At 31.8% G+C, this 18,085-nt stretch overlaps 2 protein-coding genes and 1 long non-coding RNA gene across 3 annotated transcripts; 1 reads left to right on the forward strand and 2 right to left on the reverse strand.

Annotated features, from left to right (window-relative positions):
* Positions 1-481: 481 nt before the first annotated feature.
* LOC147909541 (uncharacterized) lies at positions 482-3,044 on the reverse strand. Its single transcript, XR_015545410.1, has 3 exons — positions 2,920-3,044; positions 905-959; positions 482-814 (listed from the first exon to the last, which is right to left on the reverse strand). It is a non-coding gene; the product is annotated as an uncharacterized LOC147909541 (long non-coding RNA).
* Positions 3,045-3,055: 11 nt separating this feature from the next.
* LOC105155090 (uncharacterized) lies at positions 3,056-5,193 on the reverse strand. The gene is made up of 4 exons (XM_087407104.1): positions 5,056-5,193; positions 3,973-4,173; positions 3,639-3,778; positions 3,056-3,114 (listed from the first exon to the last, which is right to left on the reverse strand). The coding sequence occupies exons 2-4, from the start codon at positions 4,094-4,096 to the stop codon at positions 3,076-3,078; spliced, it is 303 nt and encodes a 100-aa protein (XP_087263230.1). The 5' UTR covers positions 4,097-4,173; positions 5,056-5,193; the 3' UTR covers positions 3,056-3,075.
* Positions 5,194-10,775: 5,582 nt separating this feature from the next.
* Positions 10,776-11,675, forward strand: LOC147909542 (uncharacterized). Its single transcript, XM_087406820.1, has one exon. It carries the CDS (start codon positions 10,776-10,778, stop codon positions 11,673-11,675), a length of 900 nt encoding a protein of 299 aa, XP_087262946.1.
* Positions 11,676-18,085: the final 6,410 nt, after the last annotated feature.

Raw genomic sequence — 18,085 nt, forward strand, 5'->3', positions numbered from 1 at the left:
TGAGTGGCATTGACATTCCTTTAGAGGTTCAATACTTGTTACAACTCGGGGAAAAATTTGGGCTTTCTATCGACAAATATAATAAAGACGGTACATTGATTGAATTTATTAAACATATCGAGAACAATATAATTGATCATCCTAACAATGTTATTAACTTTGTTAGGAATAATTCCTTTCCATTACTCAACAGATTTTACAACAATTTTTCTTCTCCTACATTTACTGACAAACTGGTTTTTAAATGGTTACGTACAACCAAAAGATTTGTTGATAACCATCCCAATATTTTTATCACGAACGCCGATAAGGGTAATGTTACTGTTGCTCTAGACAAGGACGCATATCAAAAATGGAGGAGATTCTCTCAGACACTAACACTTATGCTTCTGTTAATAAAGATCCAAGTAGAAAATTGACTCAGGACTTACGCATTTTCTTGATGAGATGGAAGCGGGATCATTTTATTGACGAACAAACATATCGTAAATTATTTATTACTGATGGTGTTATACCTAGAGCTTACGGTTTGAAAATAAAATACATAAAGATGATAACCTGTTGAGAGTAATTGTTTCATCTGTCAACAGTCCATTATATTATTTTTCTCTTTTTTTACATAAATTGATTAGTGATAGTATACCAAAAGCTCCCAGTTAGATTAAAGACAGTCTCTATTTGGTTAAGCAATTAAATAGTACTGTTTTTGATCCTGAACCTGTATTGGCTTCGTTGGATGTAATATCCCTTTTTACTAATATTCCTGTTGAGCTAGCATTAAATAGCATTGATAGGAAATGGGTTCACATCTCGGCTAAGACAAGCATCCCAAAAAACGAATTTATTATTGCTGTTAAATTTATTTTAGATTCCAACCTTTTTTACCTTCAATAATATAACTTACAGACAGGTATTCGGCACCGTTATCTCCGATAATCGCCGACATTGTAATGTAAGATCTAGAAGAAACAGCACTTAAAAAATTGTCAGTACAACCTTTGTTTTATTTTAGATATGTGGACGATATTCTTCTTGCGCTTCCATCTGATGCTATCAATGATACTTTAAATATTTTTAACTCTTTATATACGAGATTACAGTTTACGTTAGAAGTTGGTACAAATAGCATTAAGTTTTCTTGATACAATGCTTGTTATAGATAATCAGAGAATTATATTTGACATTTATCATAAAAAGACCGGAAGATTCCTTAATTTCCATTCATCCTCTTTGCCATAAAAAAGGCACTATCAGTTTCATTGATAAAATTATCCTATTATCACATCCACGGGTCCAACAAAAAAATTTGATTGAGGTTATTCATACTTTTTTAAACAACTTTTATCCTCTTTCCTTTATTTTCTCTACAATTGAAAGTAGATTAAAATTTCATATACATAATAAGGATATTACACATTATTAACGTGAGAAAGACAAATATTTTCCTTATGTCAAATCTATTTCTGAAAGTTTCCTTCCTATTTCTAGTATGTTTCATTGTAAATTAACCTTTTCTATTCTCAATACATTAAAAAGCTTTATAAAGAGAGGAAAAGATAAGCTTGATTTCCTATCCAATCAGAATGTTGTTTATAAGATCTCCTGCGATGATTGTGAGGCGAGTTATGTTGGTCAGACAAAAAGAAAATTGAGTACGAGACTACGCGAACATATCTCTGACATTAGAAAAAATACGGGTTCTCCTACTGTCATAACTGATCATCGAATTAATTGTAATCATAATTTTAAATGAAACGATGTGAAAATTCTAGATTGCAAATCTTCTTATAATAAGAGATTGGTGTCTGAAATGATTCATATTAAAAAACAGAAACAGGATCTGAATAGACAAAAATGACACCGAATCTTTACCTGAAACCTACTCACAGATCATCCAATCTCTTTCTCCTTTTTAATTGCTTTCCTTCTTTTGTCTATCTTTTTCTCTCCCTACTTTCTCTCCCCTCTACTTTATTTTCTCCTTCTTATGTTCCTCTTCTTTTTTAGTTTTCCATTTCAACCTTCCTGTCTTTATATGTCACATTTCACTTTATCTTTTAGCTTCCTAGAGAGATGATCAATTTTGATTCCCATCGCATTGTCTAATTGATAATATACCATTTTGACACACATACATAAGGTATTTATTCTTATTTTATTGTACTTAACTCATTATACATATACAACGAATAATGGTTTTTTACTCTTTTTCTATCGACATTAATAATTCTTTTGTACATGTCTCATAATATCAAAAATAACTTTCGCCTCTTTCTATTAATTTAATTTTATTAATTGCGATCTTGTTTGTACCTTTTCTTTATTATTTGGTATTTTCGATTGTACTTTTCTTATTATTTTTATTTATTCCGTTTGTTAATTTATTATTACAATTTGTACTTGCTAACAGAAACATGTTCGTCCTTTTGCACACGCACAGTTCGGAGGAACACATTGGTATCAACTACAATCGTTTATTTGATTTTCTCTCAATTTGGAGCGAGTTTTATAGTTGATATTGTGTCCGTATGTGAATTTTATTTAATTTATATATATCTTATCTACGTCATATCCATTTTTATCTTGTCTTCACATTGAAAATGATCCAACAGGGATCGAAACGTTTGTTCTTGTTCACTTACTGTTTACTTTACTATTGTTAAATTATATTTCACGTTTTTTTTAATTTCATGACATTGTTTATTTTATTTTTTAACCGTTTAATGTAGATTGTTATTTTGTTGTTTGATTTTTAGGCTCGTAGCCCTTTATTCTTTCATTTATTCATATTAAAGAATTTTACAACAGTTGCAAAACTGCTTTCTCTGCTGAACGCAGCCAATGTTTCCGTAACTTTTGAGTGATTGTGTTCAAATCGTAACGTGATCAATTAGAATTTTTCCAAAAATAAATATCTACCTGCAAACTCTGATTGGTAATGTAGTGCTCATTCTTTTCGCAGACATCGTCATTGTCCTTTTAATTCTCCTATGCATCTTTCAATCCTATTTCGAATTGACACGTGCGCCTGTGTGTATCGTACAGATGCTCCAGATTCTTCATTTAACTTCAGTGTCAACAAGTACGTATATAATATAGGATATGCTGAATCACCTAGAATAATAAATTATTTTGTTAAAATTTGTTTTTTGTTTAAACTATACCTATATACACTATTACTGTATATTCTGCTTTTTTCATATTCTATAACTTTCAATAATATATTATATGTATATGTATACAAATTAACTGTAAGTTTATTGTGTAATATATAATATGAAACAGAATATAATTTAAGAATTTTATATGTGAATGAAGGAGAAATATTTAGATGAAATTGTTGCTTCTTAGATAATAACTTTAAATGGTGTAAAAAAATAACATTATATTCATACCAACCATGTACTAGTTTCACCATTTAAGAAACGTTCTTCCAAATAGACCGATAGTAAGAATGTATTCTAAATCCTAGTCATGAGTACCATATGGACAGGATTCATTAATAAATACATATGCATAAATAGAAATATAAATAGAAATATATATATATATATATATATATATATATATATATTTGTAAATAATACATCAAATTAATCTGTATGTCTATTCATGGATATACAAAATGATATACTAACAGAACATATCAATATAACATTCAAAGAATGGTACAGTTTTCTGTTTATGAACAGATATTCTCTTTCTGTGGTGATCATATCACTATATGTGTACCATCTATTGTACCAATGAGCCAGGAAATTTGGTATTGTCCCAAAATCTAACAAAAATTATTAAAATCAATATCATTGAAAACATGATAAAAATTAAGAAAAAACGTTATCTCATAATCTACCCAAAATAGAGCGCTTATAATATATTTACAATTGAAATTACTGAATTAAAAGGTTCACAAATAACATGATAATCATTTCTGTAACTGTATATTATATATAATATTAAATAAATAATTACATTTTTTAACATACTGCCGTTTTATTTTTTCTATTTCTTCTCTTTGGATAGCAAATTTAATCCACTGCGGCATATGGTTGTTCAATGCATTCACCACAGAATGCAAAGCTGATGTTTGGTTCATGCAGGTAAAAAATTTTGTCCAACCTGTCTTTGATAAGATCCAAATGTCATAAAATTCAATGCACACACATATATAACCTAAAATTTAATTAATTAAGATTTAATTAATTTTATTAACTTTAAAACTTTGTATACTTGCAAATAAACTAATTCCATGTAATGAAATATATAAATAAGAATATTCATTTTTTCAGTTCCATAGGAATTGCAGTTGATCGCACTCAAGGCTAAATTCTTTCAGATTTTCACAGAGGACTCGTGTTATTTTTCTTGATAATCTATGTAAATGTACATGTAAATGTACATGTAAATGTTTTAAACATAAAACAAATATTAATAATTAAATAACTTAATCTATATAAATAATGGAACCTCCATTATCCCTTTCAGGCAGATTAAAAAGATCACTAACGTCACGTAAATGTTTTCTTAATATGTGAAGCATATTAAGGCTTTCATCTGACAACTGCATGCTCTTCCTTTTCATTCGCAGCATTTATGGCAAAAAAACCACGCAATATCCATTTAAAATTTTCATAAAGTTCGAGAAACAAGTTAGTTTACATCTATTTACTAAAAAAATAACCTCATTTTAGGCACCTTGTTAATTGCCGAAAATTTTCCCGTGAATTCACGTTTTATAACAACCAAAAGTTACTTAATCATCCATTTATTACATTCACGTGAATTTTTTGTGTATTCGTTCCTAGAGGAAACCTTATATAATCGATATCCTGCACATCTATATTTAGTAATTCCTCAACATACTTCATAGATAAAAAATTGCATGGGAGCTTCTCGCTTCGAGCGAATTAATATGTCTTCAGACAATTCTATATTTTAATCATTATTCAGAAAATTGCGTAGATTTTTAAGATATGATGAATCATAAGATGACATACATAAAGACGAGCTTCCGTTCATTATCACAGGGATTGAGAACAGTAATTGACAACTTACAAATATTGTCCAGAAATTATTCCACAATTTCTGAGTAGCGCTTGATTTTGTCCTTCCATCACTATCTATAATCACAACATTAATACAGAGACTGGATTCACACAATTTTATCAAATCGAACAAAAATTCTTTTATTGTGTTAGGACAGAAAGAATTGGATGTAATGTGATAAACAACAGTTTGTTTCCAACGACTTGATAAACCATCTAACATGAACACTAATGCATGAGTGGCCAATTTGTCCATTTGTCCAGTCGTTGCGTTTGGTATGGTTGGTCGTCCGATAATAATATCAGAACATATATCAAAAGCGAGCGATGGCGTGAGTGCCATCTCGTCGATCATTAATACTGCCTCACGTTCATATTTATTCATATGTACAATCTACAAGAAATAATACTAATATATAATATATTGTATAAAATGTAATATATTTGTTATAATGTAATAATGCATAATTTATCCAACGTCAAATATTTGCACATAAAAAAATAAAAATAGAAAATACTTACTTTTCCTTCTAAAGCATCTGTGAAATTCGGTACACCAGGCCGCATTTTAATATTTTATAACTTTTTTTCTGAAGAGTACGTCACATAAAAAGGGGAATCCCTTAATGTGAAATAGTCTATATTTCCATAAATATTTCTCAATTTAAGAGTATTCTACAAATACTCTATGCTGATCCTTTTACGCTTTCACCAGATATTTTAATTAACCATCATTAAAAAATGATTTAATGGTAGATAGCCTTTTTTCTGTTTCAAGCCTTTTAATTTTTTTCTGTTGTAATTGTCTTTCAAAATAAATTTTGTTTTTCTTCAAATAATTGTTTTTCAGCCTCAAATAATTGTTTTTCAGTTTTAAATACACCGGTGTTCTGACCTGGTGATTCTATAATACCATTTAAAGTAACAAAATATTAAATAAAATTAGAAAAATTCAGATATTAATTAATTAAAAATTAGTAATTTTACTAATATTAATATTTTATAATATTACTTTAAAATTCGAAGCACCACTACGGTTTGAGTGTTGAGATGTAGAACTAATATATATATATATATATATTCAAATAAATGAATTAATTTCAGAAATGATAATTACGTGCCGATATGGTTGTCGGCTTTCAATGCAATCAATCTTAATAATCCCCCCAAATTTCCTAAATTAATCTTAAAAAACTGTAATAAACTTATTGCGAAAAATATTGCCTCGGCTGGGAGTCGAACCCGGATCTCTTGCATTCCGTGCGAATTCAATATGTGAATAAAGAAGGCATCATGGAATTATTGGAGTTAAGTCACCATTCCACATTAAAATTAAGCACTTCGTCCTATGTCGACTCTTATTAGCCTTAAATTATATTGTTATTATTTTAAGTAGTCTTATCTCTAGTATTATTTTAAGAGAGTCCGATTAAGATTTTCAATTTTATTATTTTAATATAGAATTTAATATAAAATTTTTCTTTACCGCGTCATATATTTGATCATCAGTTTATATTATTTTTTAGTGAAATAAACCTGGAAAATGCACTTAAAAGACGCATCAATAATAGAGTTGCAAAGATAATAGAGTTTTTTCAATAATGTAGATCCAGATACAGTGAACGTCAAGTCACATTATCCTTTTCTTAAATAGTCGCTAAGAAGAAGGTAACGTGACAATGGTATCAGTTATGTATCATTTTCCTTACGGCGAAAACGTGAAAAGTAAAAATTTTTTATATGTATGTGTGTACATGTACATGCATACATACATAAAAAAATTTTTCACTTTTCACGTTTTCGCTCTAGAGAAAAAGTTATTTGATCGATACCCTTAGCGTTTACCATATCTGGATAAACGGTATTGCAAAAACTCCTTAATATTTAAAGTTATTGTTTATTATAATTATCGTATTGTATTATTATCAATTATATTATAAAATGTATATATATGGGACCGAAAGTCTCATAGAAATCGGTCTTATCGACGATAGAGGAAGGCAGGAGAAAAAAGGAGATTGAGAAGATAGAAAGGAGAGAACTTTTTTTAGGATAACGCAAAAAATACGGACTAGATTGTAACTTACTGAGTAAAACTTGTTATCATAATAAATCATGTATTCGTTTCTACAATTTTGGAACTCAGCCGAAATATGAAAAAGTATAAGGAAAACTACTGCAAAAACGAAAAGACGACATTGGTAAAAATTCCAGAGAATATGACAACGATGGAAGTTTTTCTAAAAGGCGCCATTAAACCTGTGTTAACGAAGGAAACGATACGAATACGACAATGGCAATATATCCAGTAAAAGGTGGGAATTCAAATATTAATCATACAACGATGGAAAAGCTTGAACAAATTAAAATTATGGTAAGTAATCTCAAAACAAAAACTTGCTCTGCAAAGGCGATTAAAGCTCTGCATAAACTCATCTTTGAATAAGAAGGTGATAGAGGCAACAGAAAACGGTTGCGTGAATTTAGAGATTTCCTATTCGCTGGCAATTCAGATGAGTATAAATCGAAAGTAGCATTTGTAGAAACTAATCTTGGTTGGGGAGATCTAGTCACTGCATGTAATATTCTGGCGATCGATTATCCGGAAACAAAAAAAGAGTTGAGCCAACGTATATGTAATCTTTTAATAGATCTCGATTCCCTTAATAACGCCAGTGAATCTGGTGAAGGAGAAGACGCAGGACAATGAGCAAGAAGGGAAATCAGATAAGAACGAAAAGGAAGACGTAAGACGACGAAGAAGACGTACTGAAAATGAAGATATAAGACGACGAGAAAGGTTAAAAGAAAATGAAGTAACCACAACAGAAGACGAAAGAGAAAAAGACGAAGAGGAAGATGATGAGCAAGCAAGTGAGATAGACCTGAGGATGACTCGCACCAAATTTTCTATGACCTTTAGAGATGTTGAAGATTCCATCAGGCATTTTGACAGAGACGAAAAATACCCGATTGTCCGAACGTTGGATAATGGACATCGAAGAGTCTGTTGAATTATTCGGTTGGACAGACATTCAGAAGCTTATATTCGCAAAAAAGTCGTTGAAAAGTTTGGCAAAATTATTTATGCAAGGAGAAAGAGGCATAACCTCTTGGAAGAAATTAAAGAAATAAGTAAAAGTAAAAAGGGCTACGAGCCTAAAACATAAATTGACAAACTGTATGAGTAGTTAAAAAAGTTTTTTTGAAATAAAACTATGTCATAAATTAAAAACGTAAAATATAATTTGACAATCAGAAGTTGAACAAACGTTTCGATCCTGGTTGGATCATTTTCAATGTGACAAATAAATTAGTGTGACAAAATAAATTAACAACGGTAATAAAAGATCAAGTAAAATTCGCATTCGGACGCAAATTAACTGTAAAACTCGCTCCAAATTAAGAGGAAATCAAATAAATGATTATAGTTGACAAAAATGTGCTCCTCCGAACCGTATGTGTGTATAAGGACGAACATGTTTCTGTTAGCAAGTATAAATTGTAATAATAAATTAACGGTAGAAGTAAATAAAAATAAAAATAAAAATAATAAGAACAATAAGAAAAGTACGAATCGAGTGGCAAACAGTAAAAAGGAAAGTACAAATAAGTCGTAAATAATAAGTCAAATTTAAAGAAAGAGGCAAAAATTATCTTTGATATTATAAGGCAAGCACATAAGAAAAAAGAGTGATCGCCAACATGCATTGCATATGTATGATAAGTTTAGAACAAATAAATTCACAATAAATACCTTATGTGTGTGTCGAAATGATGTATTATAGATTAGGCAATGCGAATGGAATCGAAATTGATCGTCTCTCTGAGAAGCTAAGATATAAAGTACGACATATAAAGACAAGAAGGTTGAAATGGAAAACTAGAAAGGGAAGGGGGAAAAAAATAATAAGAAGGAAAGAATAAAGTGGAAGGGAGAGAAAGTAGGGAGAGAAGAGAAGGATGAGGAAGGGAAAGCAATCAAGAGGGAGAAAGAGACTGGATGATCTGTGAATAAGTATCGGGTAAAGATTCGGTATCGTTCTGTCTATTAAGGCCTTGTTTCTGTCTTTTAATATGAATCATTTCAGATACCAATCTCTTATTGTAAGAAGATTCGCAGTCCAAAATTCTCACATCGTTCCATTTGAAATTATGATCAAAATTGATTCGATGATCAGTTATGACAGTAGGAGAACCTGTATTCTTTTTGATGTCAGAGATATGTTCGTGTAGTCTCGTGCTCAATTTTCTCTTTGTCTGACCAACATAACTCGCCTCACAATCATCACATGAGATCTTGTAGACAACATTCTGACTGGATAGGAGGCTAAGTTCGTCCTTTCCTCTCTTTATGAAGCTTTTTAACGTGTTGGGAATAGAAAAGGCCAATTTACAATGAAACATACTAGAGATTGGAAGGAAACTTTCGGAAATGGATTTAACATAAGGAATATAATCGTAAAATATTTGTCTTTATTGCGTGAACAGTGTGTAGTATCTTTGTTGTATTTATGAAACTTTAATCTGCGTTCTATTGTAGAAAAAATAAAGGGAAGAGGATAACAGGATAACTTTTTTAACTACTCATACAGTTTGTCAATTCATGTTTTAGGCTCGTAGCCCTTTTTACTTTTACTTATTTTGATTTATTGAGCCTTATTATTTTATAATTTAATTTACGCGGGCGAAATTATGCGTTCTCAACATAAATACTTTCCGTTCACCTTCGCTTTCATAAAAAACCGATTTGGTTGTCACATTTGTAACTTACTAAAACAATTATGCAATCTCGTCAAATTGAGTGTAAATATTGAGACTCGTATAAAATTTATTAATTCATGCTTGAAATTAGAGTTAATTCCGCCGCATCTATATAAGTTTTCCAAATCCAACGGAATTTTGTTACACAACAATACTTGTTACAAAAGACTCGAAAAGATACAACGTAGCAATGTAAAGGCAATCATGCGATTGGAGTTGAGGGACGCTTACTGCCATTTGCACTCAACTAGAAATAACATCTTTTTACTTTACAACACAATTTTCCATAACTTACCATTCCTTGTATCTGGTCAATTTTTTAAATATTTAGATAAAATTAACGGTTTCCATTTTTCTAAACAAATGTTTAAAATAAATAAAAAAATAAATTGGCTAGGACAGAAAAAATTAAAATCATTAAACTCAAAAATTAAACCTATTTCTTACAACGTTACCGAAGACACTAATTATCCTCATAGTGTTCAACTTGTTGTTGATGGGCGATCGTACAATGAACAATCCATTTCCGAGAGAATTAATATTGCTCCCGACGGTTTTGATGGGGCTTCTCCTTTAGACACGTTACGAGAAAAATGGTTTGTCAATTTGAGCGACATTGACGTTCCCTTAGAGGTTCGTTACCTCTTGCAACTTGGCGAAAAATTCGGACTTCCTATCAACAAGTACAACAAAGACAGTTACCTTAATTGAATTTATCAAATATATAGAAAGTAATATCACTGGTCGTCCGAATAACATTATTAATTCTGTCAGACATAATTCCCTTCCAATCCTTAATAGAAATTCCAAAATAATTTTCCTTCTCCTACATCCACTGACAAATTAATTTTGAACTGGTTGCGCACTACAAAGAGGTTTATTAATGACCACCCCAATATACTAATTACTAACGCCGATAAGGGTAACGTCACTGTTGCTCTGAACAAAGACTCCTACGTTTCGAGGATGGAGGAGATTCTCTCGGATACGAGTACCTACGCCTTAGTGGATAAAGATCCCAGTAAGAAATTAACGCGAGACTTACGCGCTTTTTTGGTGGGATGGAGGCGAGATCAATTTATCGACGAGTTGACATACCGTAGGCTGCTTACTTCTGATGGTGTTACACCTAGAGCGTACGGCCTAACTAAGATACATAAAGAAGGTTACCCATTGAGAGTTATCGTTTCTTGTATTAACAGTCCATTATATAACTTTTCACTTTTTTTACACAATATAATCAGTGACAGTATTCCAAAAGCTCCCAGCTATATTAAAGACAGTTTCCATTTAGTTGAGCAGTTAAATGGTTCTGTGTTTGATTCTAATTATGTTTTGGCTTCGTTGGATGTAATATCCCTTTTTACTAACATTCCTGTTGAACGAGCATTGAATAGCATCGACAGGAGATGGGATTACATCTCGGCGAAGACAAGCATATCAAAAAATGAGTTCATTATGGCTGTCAGATTCATTTTAAATTCAACCTTTTTTAACAATAAAACTTACAGACAGGTGTTCGGCACTCCAATGGGTTCACCTTTATCTCCAATAATCGCGGACATTGTAATGCAGGATTTAGAAAAAGTAGTACTGGAAAAACTGTCAACACAACCCTTGTTCTATTTTAGATATGTTGATGATATTTTGCTCGCGCTTCCATCTGACATTGTCAATGACACTTTGAACATTTTCAATTCCTTACATACGAGATTACAATTCACCTTGGAGGTTGGTGCAAATGGCAGATTGAGTTTTCTCGATACAATACTGATTATAGATAACCAAAAAATTATATTCGACATTTACCATAAAAAGACATTTTCTGGAAGGTTCCTTAATTTCAAATCATCCTTTGTGCCATAAAAAAGGCACCATCATCAGTTTTATTGACAAAATCATCTTATTATCACATCCACGATTCCAACAAAAAAATTTGATAGATGCTATTCATATTTTCTTAAATAACTGTTATCCTCTTCCCTTTATTTTTTCTACAATAGAACGCAGATTAAAGTTTCATAAATACAACAAAGATACTACACACTGTTCACGCAATAAAGACAAATATTTTACGATTATATTCCTTATGTTAAATCCATTTCCGAAAGTTTCCTTCCAATCTCTAGTATGTTTCATTGTAAATTGGCCTTTTCTATTCCCAACACGTTAAAAAGCTTCATAAAGAGAGGAAAGGACGAACTTACCCTCCTATCCAGTCAGAATGTTGTCTACAAGATCTCATGTGATGATTGTGAGGCGAGTTATGTTGGTCAGACAAAGAGAAAATTGAGCACGAGACTACACGAACATATCTCTGACATCAAAAAGAATACAGGTTCTCCTACTGTCATAACTGATCATCGAATCAATTTTGATCATAATTTCAAATGGAACGATGTGAGAATTTTGGACTGCGAATCTTCTTACAATAAGAGATTGGTATCTGAAATGATTCATATTAAAAGACAGAAACAAGGCCTTAATAGACAGAACGATACCGAATCTTTACCCGATACTTATTCACAGATCATCCAGTCTCTTTCTCCCTCTTGATTGCTTTCCCTTCCTCATCCTTCTCTTCTCTCCCTACTTTCTCTCCCTTCCACTTTATTCTTTCCTTCTTATTATTTTTTTCCCCCTTCCCTTTCTAGTTTTCCATTTCAACCTTCTTGTCTTTATATGTCGTACTTTATATCTTAGCTTCTCAGAGAGACGATCAATTTCGATTCCATTCGCATTGCCTAATCTATAATACATCATTTCGACACACACATAAGGTATTTATTGTGAATTTATTTGTTCTAAACTTATCATACATATGCAATGCATGTTGGCGATCACTCTTTTTTCTTATGTGCTTGCCTTATAATATCAAAGATAATTTTTGCCTCTTTCTTTAAATTTGACTTATTATTTACGACTTATTTGTACTTTCCTTTTTACTGTTTGCCACTCGATTCGTACTTTTCTTATTGTTCTTATTATTTTTATTTTTATTTTTATTTACTTCTACCGTTAATTTATTATTACAATTTATACTTGCTAACAGAAACATGTTCGTCCTTATACACACATACGGTTCGGAGGAGCACATTTTTGTCAACTATAATCGTTTATTTGATTTCCTCTCAATTTGGAGCGAGTTTTACAGTTAATTTGCGTCCGAATGCGAATTTTACTTGATCTTTTATTACCGTTGTTAATTTATTTTGTCACACTAATTTATTTGTCACATTGAAAATGATCCAACCAGGATCGAAACGTTTGTTCAACTTCTGATTGTCAAATTATATTTTACGTTTTTAATTTATGACATAGTTTTATTTCAAAAAAACTTTTTTAACTACTCATACAGTTTGTCAATTTATGTTTTAGGCTCGTAGTCCTTTTTACTTTTACTTATTTTGATTTATTGAGCCTTATTATTTTATAAATTAAAGAAAGATGAATTCAGTCATAAAATGAATAGTGCTGAGCTGCACAATTATTGAGTAAGAGAAAGATCGAAAAAGATGAATCAGTACAAGAATATTTCTTAATCATTAAGGAAATAACTATTAGAGGAGAAATCGAAGATGAGGCACTGTTCCATTACGTTATCGATGGTATAGACGAATAAAAGTATTTTATACGGAGCAAAGAATATAAAAGAGTTCAAAGAGAAGATAAAGATATATAGAAGAATGAAAACGAAGGTATCAAATTCCAATAAATCTTTGAATGTAATTATAAATAAGAAAACAAATCAAAAGAAGAGGTCCGCTATAATTGTGGCATGATGAGCCACAGACGAGTGTAATTCTAAAAGTAAAGGCATGAAGTGCTTCAATTGCAACGAGTTCGGTCAAAGTACCCGAGTGCAAAAAGGAAAAATCTAAAAAGAAAAAAGAAGAATAAGTGTCAACGAAGGTTGAAGCAGTTTGAAACTATTAAGAAGTATGTATAAAACGATCAAGATACACGACAAGGAATTCAATGCACTTATAGACATCGATAGTCAATTCAACATCGTCAGGAAGGATACCTATAAGAAAATAAGATCGCCGGTTTTATCCAAGTCAACTCTGCGATTTTCAAGCTTCGGAAGGAATGAAGTAAAGCCTATTGGCTACTTCGAAGATAAAATCGAAATCGATGGTGAATATTTTCACGTGACTGTCTACGTGGGATCTAATGACGTCATGACGATAGACATTGTAATTGGGAATGAGTTGCTATCGTAAGCCGAGCTCAAGATTATAAAAGGTGATATCACTATTAAGAAAATGCACACTTCAGATATGATGCATCTGCCAAACTATGTGATAGAAGAAAGTATACAAGACGCCGCATCTATCATTACTTGCAAGGAAAGAAAGGAAAAAATAGAACACCTGCTGAAGAACTATAAGCCCTTGAAAACGAAGAATGCTAATAGAAATGACGATATCAATGAGAACCAGAAGATTGCCACTAGACCGAGACGCTTACATTTTCCGAAAAGAAAAATCGTGGATAATCAAGTTGAGCAATGGATTAAAGAAGGAGTTGTGGAACCCTGCTCCTTCGAGTATGCTGGCCAGATAGTAGTGGTAAAGAAATGAGATGGAACACCAAGAGTTTGCGTGGATTTTTGAGCACTGAAATATGAACAGAATAATAATCAAAGACCATTTTCCACTTTCACTAATTGAAGACATATTCTGGACAGGCTACAAATTCACGAATGTTCAGCTCTATTGACCTTAAAAACGGATTCTTTCATGTAAAGGGTGTCTCAAAATGACCTGACATTTTAATGTATTATAATAAAACATATTATTTATTTGAAAAGTATACATGTTTTTAGTTTAATATAAAGTACAAACATGGAGGTTATATGTGGAACACAATATCCGATAAATGGCCGCCTCGACTCTGTTTGCAAACGTTCATTCTTTTGACAAAATTTTCAATGACATTTTGGCATAATTACGGACTAATTTCATTAATGGTACGTCTAATTTCTTCCTTCAACTCCGGAATGGTCTGTGGATCATTGGCATACACTTTTCCTTTCAGAAAACCCCAAAGAAAGAAGTCCAATGGCGTCAAATCGCACGATCTTGGTGGCCAATTCACATCACCGCGGCGCGAAATAACACGACCATGAAACACAATTTGAAACACAATCACAATTTCTATGCGTTGCTCGATCGTGTAATTCTCCATGACTAAACCTCAATACTTCCTGATACCAGTTGTTAAAGGTTAGTACGTTACGTTCGCTGCAAAAAAAATGGCGCGCAATTTAAAATGTCAGATCATTTTGAGACACCCTTTACAAAGACAGTCGGAAGTATACATCCATTGTGACGCATAATAGCCAGTAGCAATTTCTAAAAGTGCCGTTTGATTTATGCAATTCACTGGTAGTATTCCAATGATTTATAAATGTAATTTTTCAAGAAATGGCCGCGAAAAATATAGCTTTGCCATACGTGGATGACTTAATAATACCAGGTGAAAAGGATGCTATCAAGAAACTTGAATTGGTACTCGAACAAGCAAAAGAGTACGGTCTCGAAATTAATAAAAAGAAGTGTAAATTGTTACAAAGACGTATCGAATTTCTGGGGCATATCATCGAGGACGGTAAACTATATCTCTCATTCGATAAAACAAAAGCGATGTTGAAGTTTTCTAAACCAAGAACGATGAAAGAGGTACAAAGTTTTTTAGGACTTACCGGATACTTTAGAAAATTTATTCCCAGCTATCCAAGATCGCCAAATCCCTAAGCGACATTTTGAAAAAGAATTCGACATTTCAATTCGAAGAGTCAGAAAAGAATGCCTTTAAAAAGGGGATGCTTGTCATAAGAATCAATTTTAAATATACAACCGAGATTATGAGATACTGAGGTCTATACGATGCCACAGGTACGGATGGGATGATCAGATTCGAGCCGATCCAGACTATCCGCCCGAGACGAAATAGCGCAAAGCGAATGCTAATGCCAAAATCATCGTAATCGCCCCGGACCCAAGCGTTGCTGTTCGCATATCGGCACCCCACTGTCCACATGAGTTATGATTTATTTTTAATAAATACATTAATAGTATAAATAAAGTTTATTATAAATTTCGCGTTGTTTTCTTTTTCAAGAGCGCATACTTATGAAAACTAGAGAGCTTATAATAAGAGAGTTGCCAATTCATCACGTGATCTGAATCGTGCTCTGATTGGCTCGCGGCGCATAGGCTCGAAAAGGTTAAACGATAATGACAAGAAGACAAAAGCCGCAACTTGTGTCACTGTCATTCTAACCTTTTCTGAGCGCCATTCGCCTCAAGCCACTTGAATAGTCGTGAACAATCTGGCATCACACATTGCAATCGTTTCGCTCAACCAACCTTGATCATTGATCTCCACTTGTCAGTCGACACACTTGACACTCTCGCTCTCTATTTTATCGACTTTTGTTAACAACCGTTAAACTGTTTCAATAGTATGGACAAAAATAAAGGAAGTTCTAAAGCCAAAGGAGGTGTTGAGAAAGAAAGGGAGAGAAAAAAGCGAAGAATAATGAATGAAGCAAAATCATGTAAAATATTAACAAATATGTTTTCTAAATCCCCAATATCTGAAAATGAGAAAAACGATTTTCCTTTGATCTGAAAGCCTTAGAATCCTTAAATACTGCTAGAGTTGAGAAAAACAAAGAAGCTAACGAGGAAATAAAACCTACTGGTATTAATAATTCTTTTAAAGAAATAAGTTCTGATAGCGAAAAAGGAAAAGAAGTTTCGGAGAAAGTAGAAAAAACTCTACATGAGCCAGATTTAGATGACTACAACTTTTTTAAAAGACTGGATTCTACGGAACTGAATATGTTTTTTAGTCATCATCCTATAGTTCCAAAAAGTCAAAAAGGATTGCTTTTCAAAATTGATAAAGCATGCAAATGAGAAAATACAAACGAGAAAATAAAAGTAATAGGATATGGTTAACTTACAGTTTCTCAAAAAAAGCTTTATTCTGTTCGGTGTGTTTGGCATTTGAGAACAGAGAAACAAGCAGCTTTAGGCTAATTCTATAATATGCTCTTTATTTCCTGTTTTTTGTCTCTGTTTGTCTCTTGCCTTTTTGGTCAATAAGATAAGAAACAAACAGCAAGAAACAGAAAACAAAACACATTATAAAATTAGTCTTAATTCTAAATGTGGCATGAAGGATTGGAAACATGTGTATCAGAGAATCTATGAACACGAACAAACAACGATATACGGAAATAATTATGATTCATATTATGCATTTTAAAAATAGGATACGTTATTATTTAATCAGTATGCCTATAAGCGCAATCAACAAGTTACGAACAAATATTAGATATTATTATTAACGTCATCAAATTCATTGATAAGACAGGTCTTTCTTACAGAGGAAATTTAAATAAGGCTGCATATTCAATAGAAAATGAAAATATAGACCATGGAAATTTCCTAGAAATTATCTTGTTATTATCTAAATATGATACAATTTAAAAAAAAATCTGGATGTAATCATCAAACGTAGCAAAAAAACACATAAAAAAGAGAATATACAACGAACTGACAATTTTTTAACATTTCTATCAAAAACAACATTAAATTCAATAATTTCTATTAACGAAAATGGTGAAAAAAAAAATGTCAGCAGAAATATTAGAAGCCAGAATGTTCTCCATTGAAATAGATTCTACGCAAGATATTTCTACAAGAGAGCAATGTTCGATTGTGATAAGATAATGCAGTGAAATATATTATATATCATTTAAAATGTATTATATATTATTGTAATATTCAAATTCCATTTATTTAATTTATTGCAGATATGTGTATATGGGAAATATTATCGAATGATTATTTTCTGTGGTTCAATGTGTCGATACAACTGGAAAAGGTTTCGAAACTACCATATAAATGTACTACAAAGCAATGGTTTGTATGTAAATCCCTAAAATTGTATTGCAAATTCAACAGATGGTGCGGCCAATATGTAAGACGAATACAATGGCTTTTCTACGAAAATGCAAATTCACAAGATCATGTATATTTATAGTCATATTTTAAACCTAGTGCTTTGTGATATGCCGAAAGCAAACATCAAGGCTGCTTCACTTTTTTCATTATTAAATTCGATATCCTCCTTTTTTAAAAAATCATATCAACGCAACATTTGAGAGTCCAGTTTTATTAATCTCAAACATAGGAAGGAGTATTGGCGCAACTTGTTGGTGGACCAAGGAAACAGCGTTAAAAAAATGTTTGGAG

Source organism: Acromyrmex echinatior, chromosome 6, assembly GCF_024713525.1.
Source record: "Acromyrmex echinatior isolate Ae372 chromosome 6, ASM2471352v2, whole genome shotgun sequence".
Classification (NCBI taxonomy): Eukaryota; Metazoa; Arthropoda; class Insecta; order Hymenoptera; family Formicidae; genus Acromyrmex; species Acromyrmex echinatior.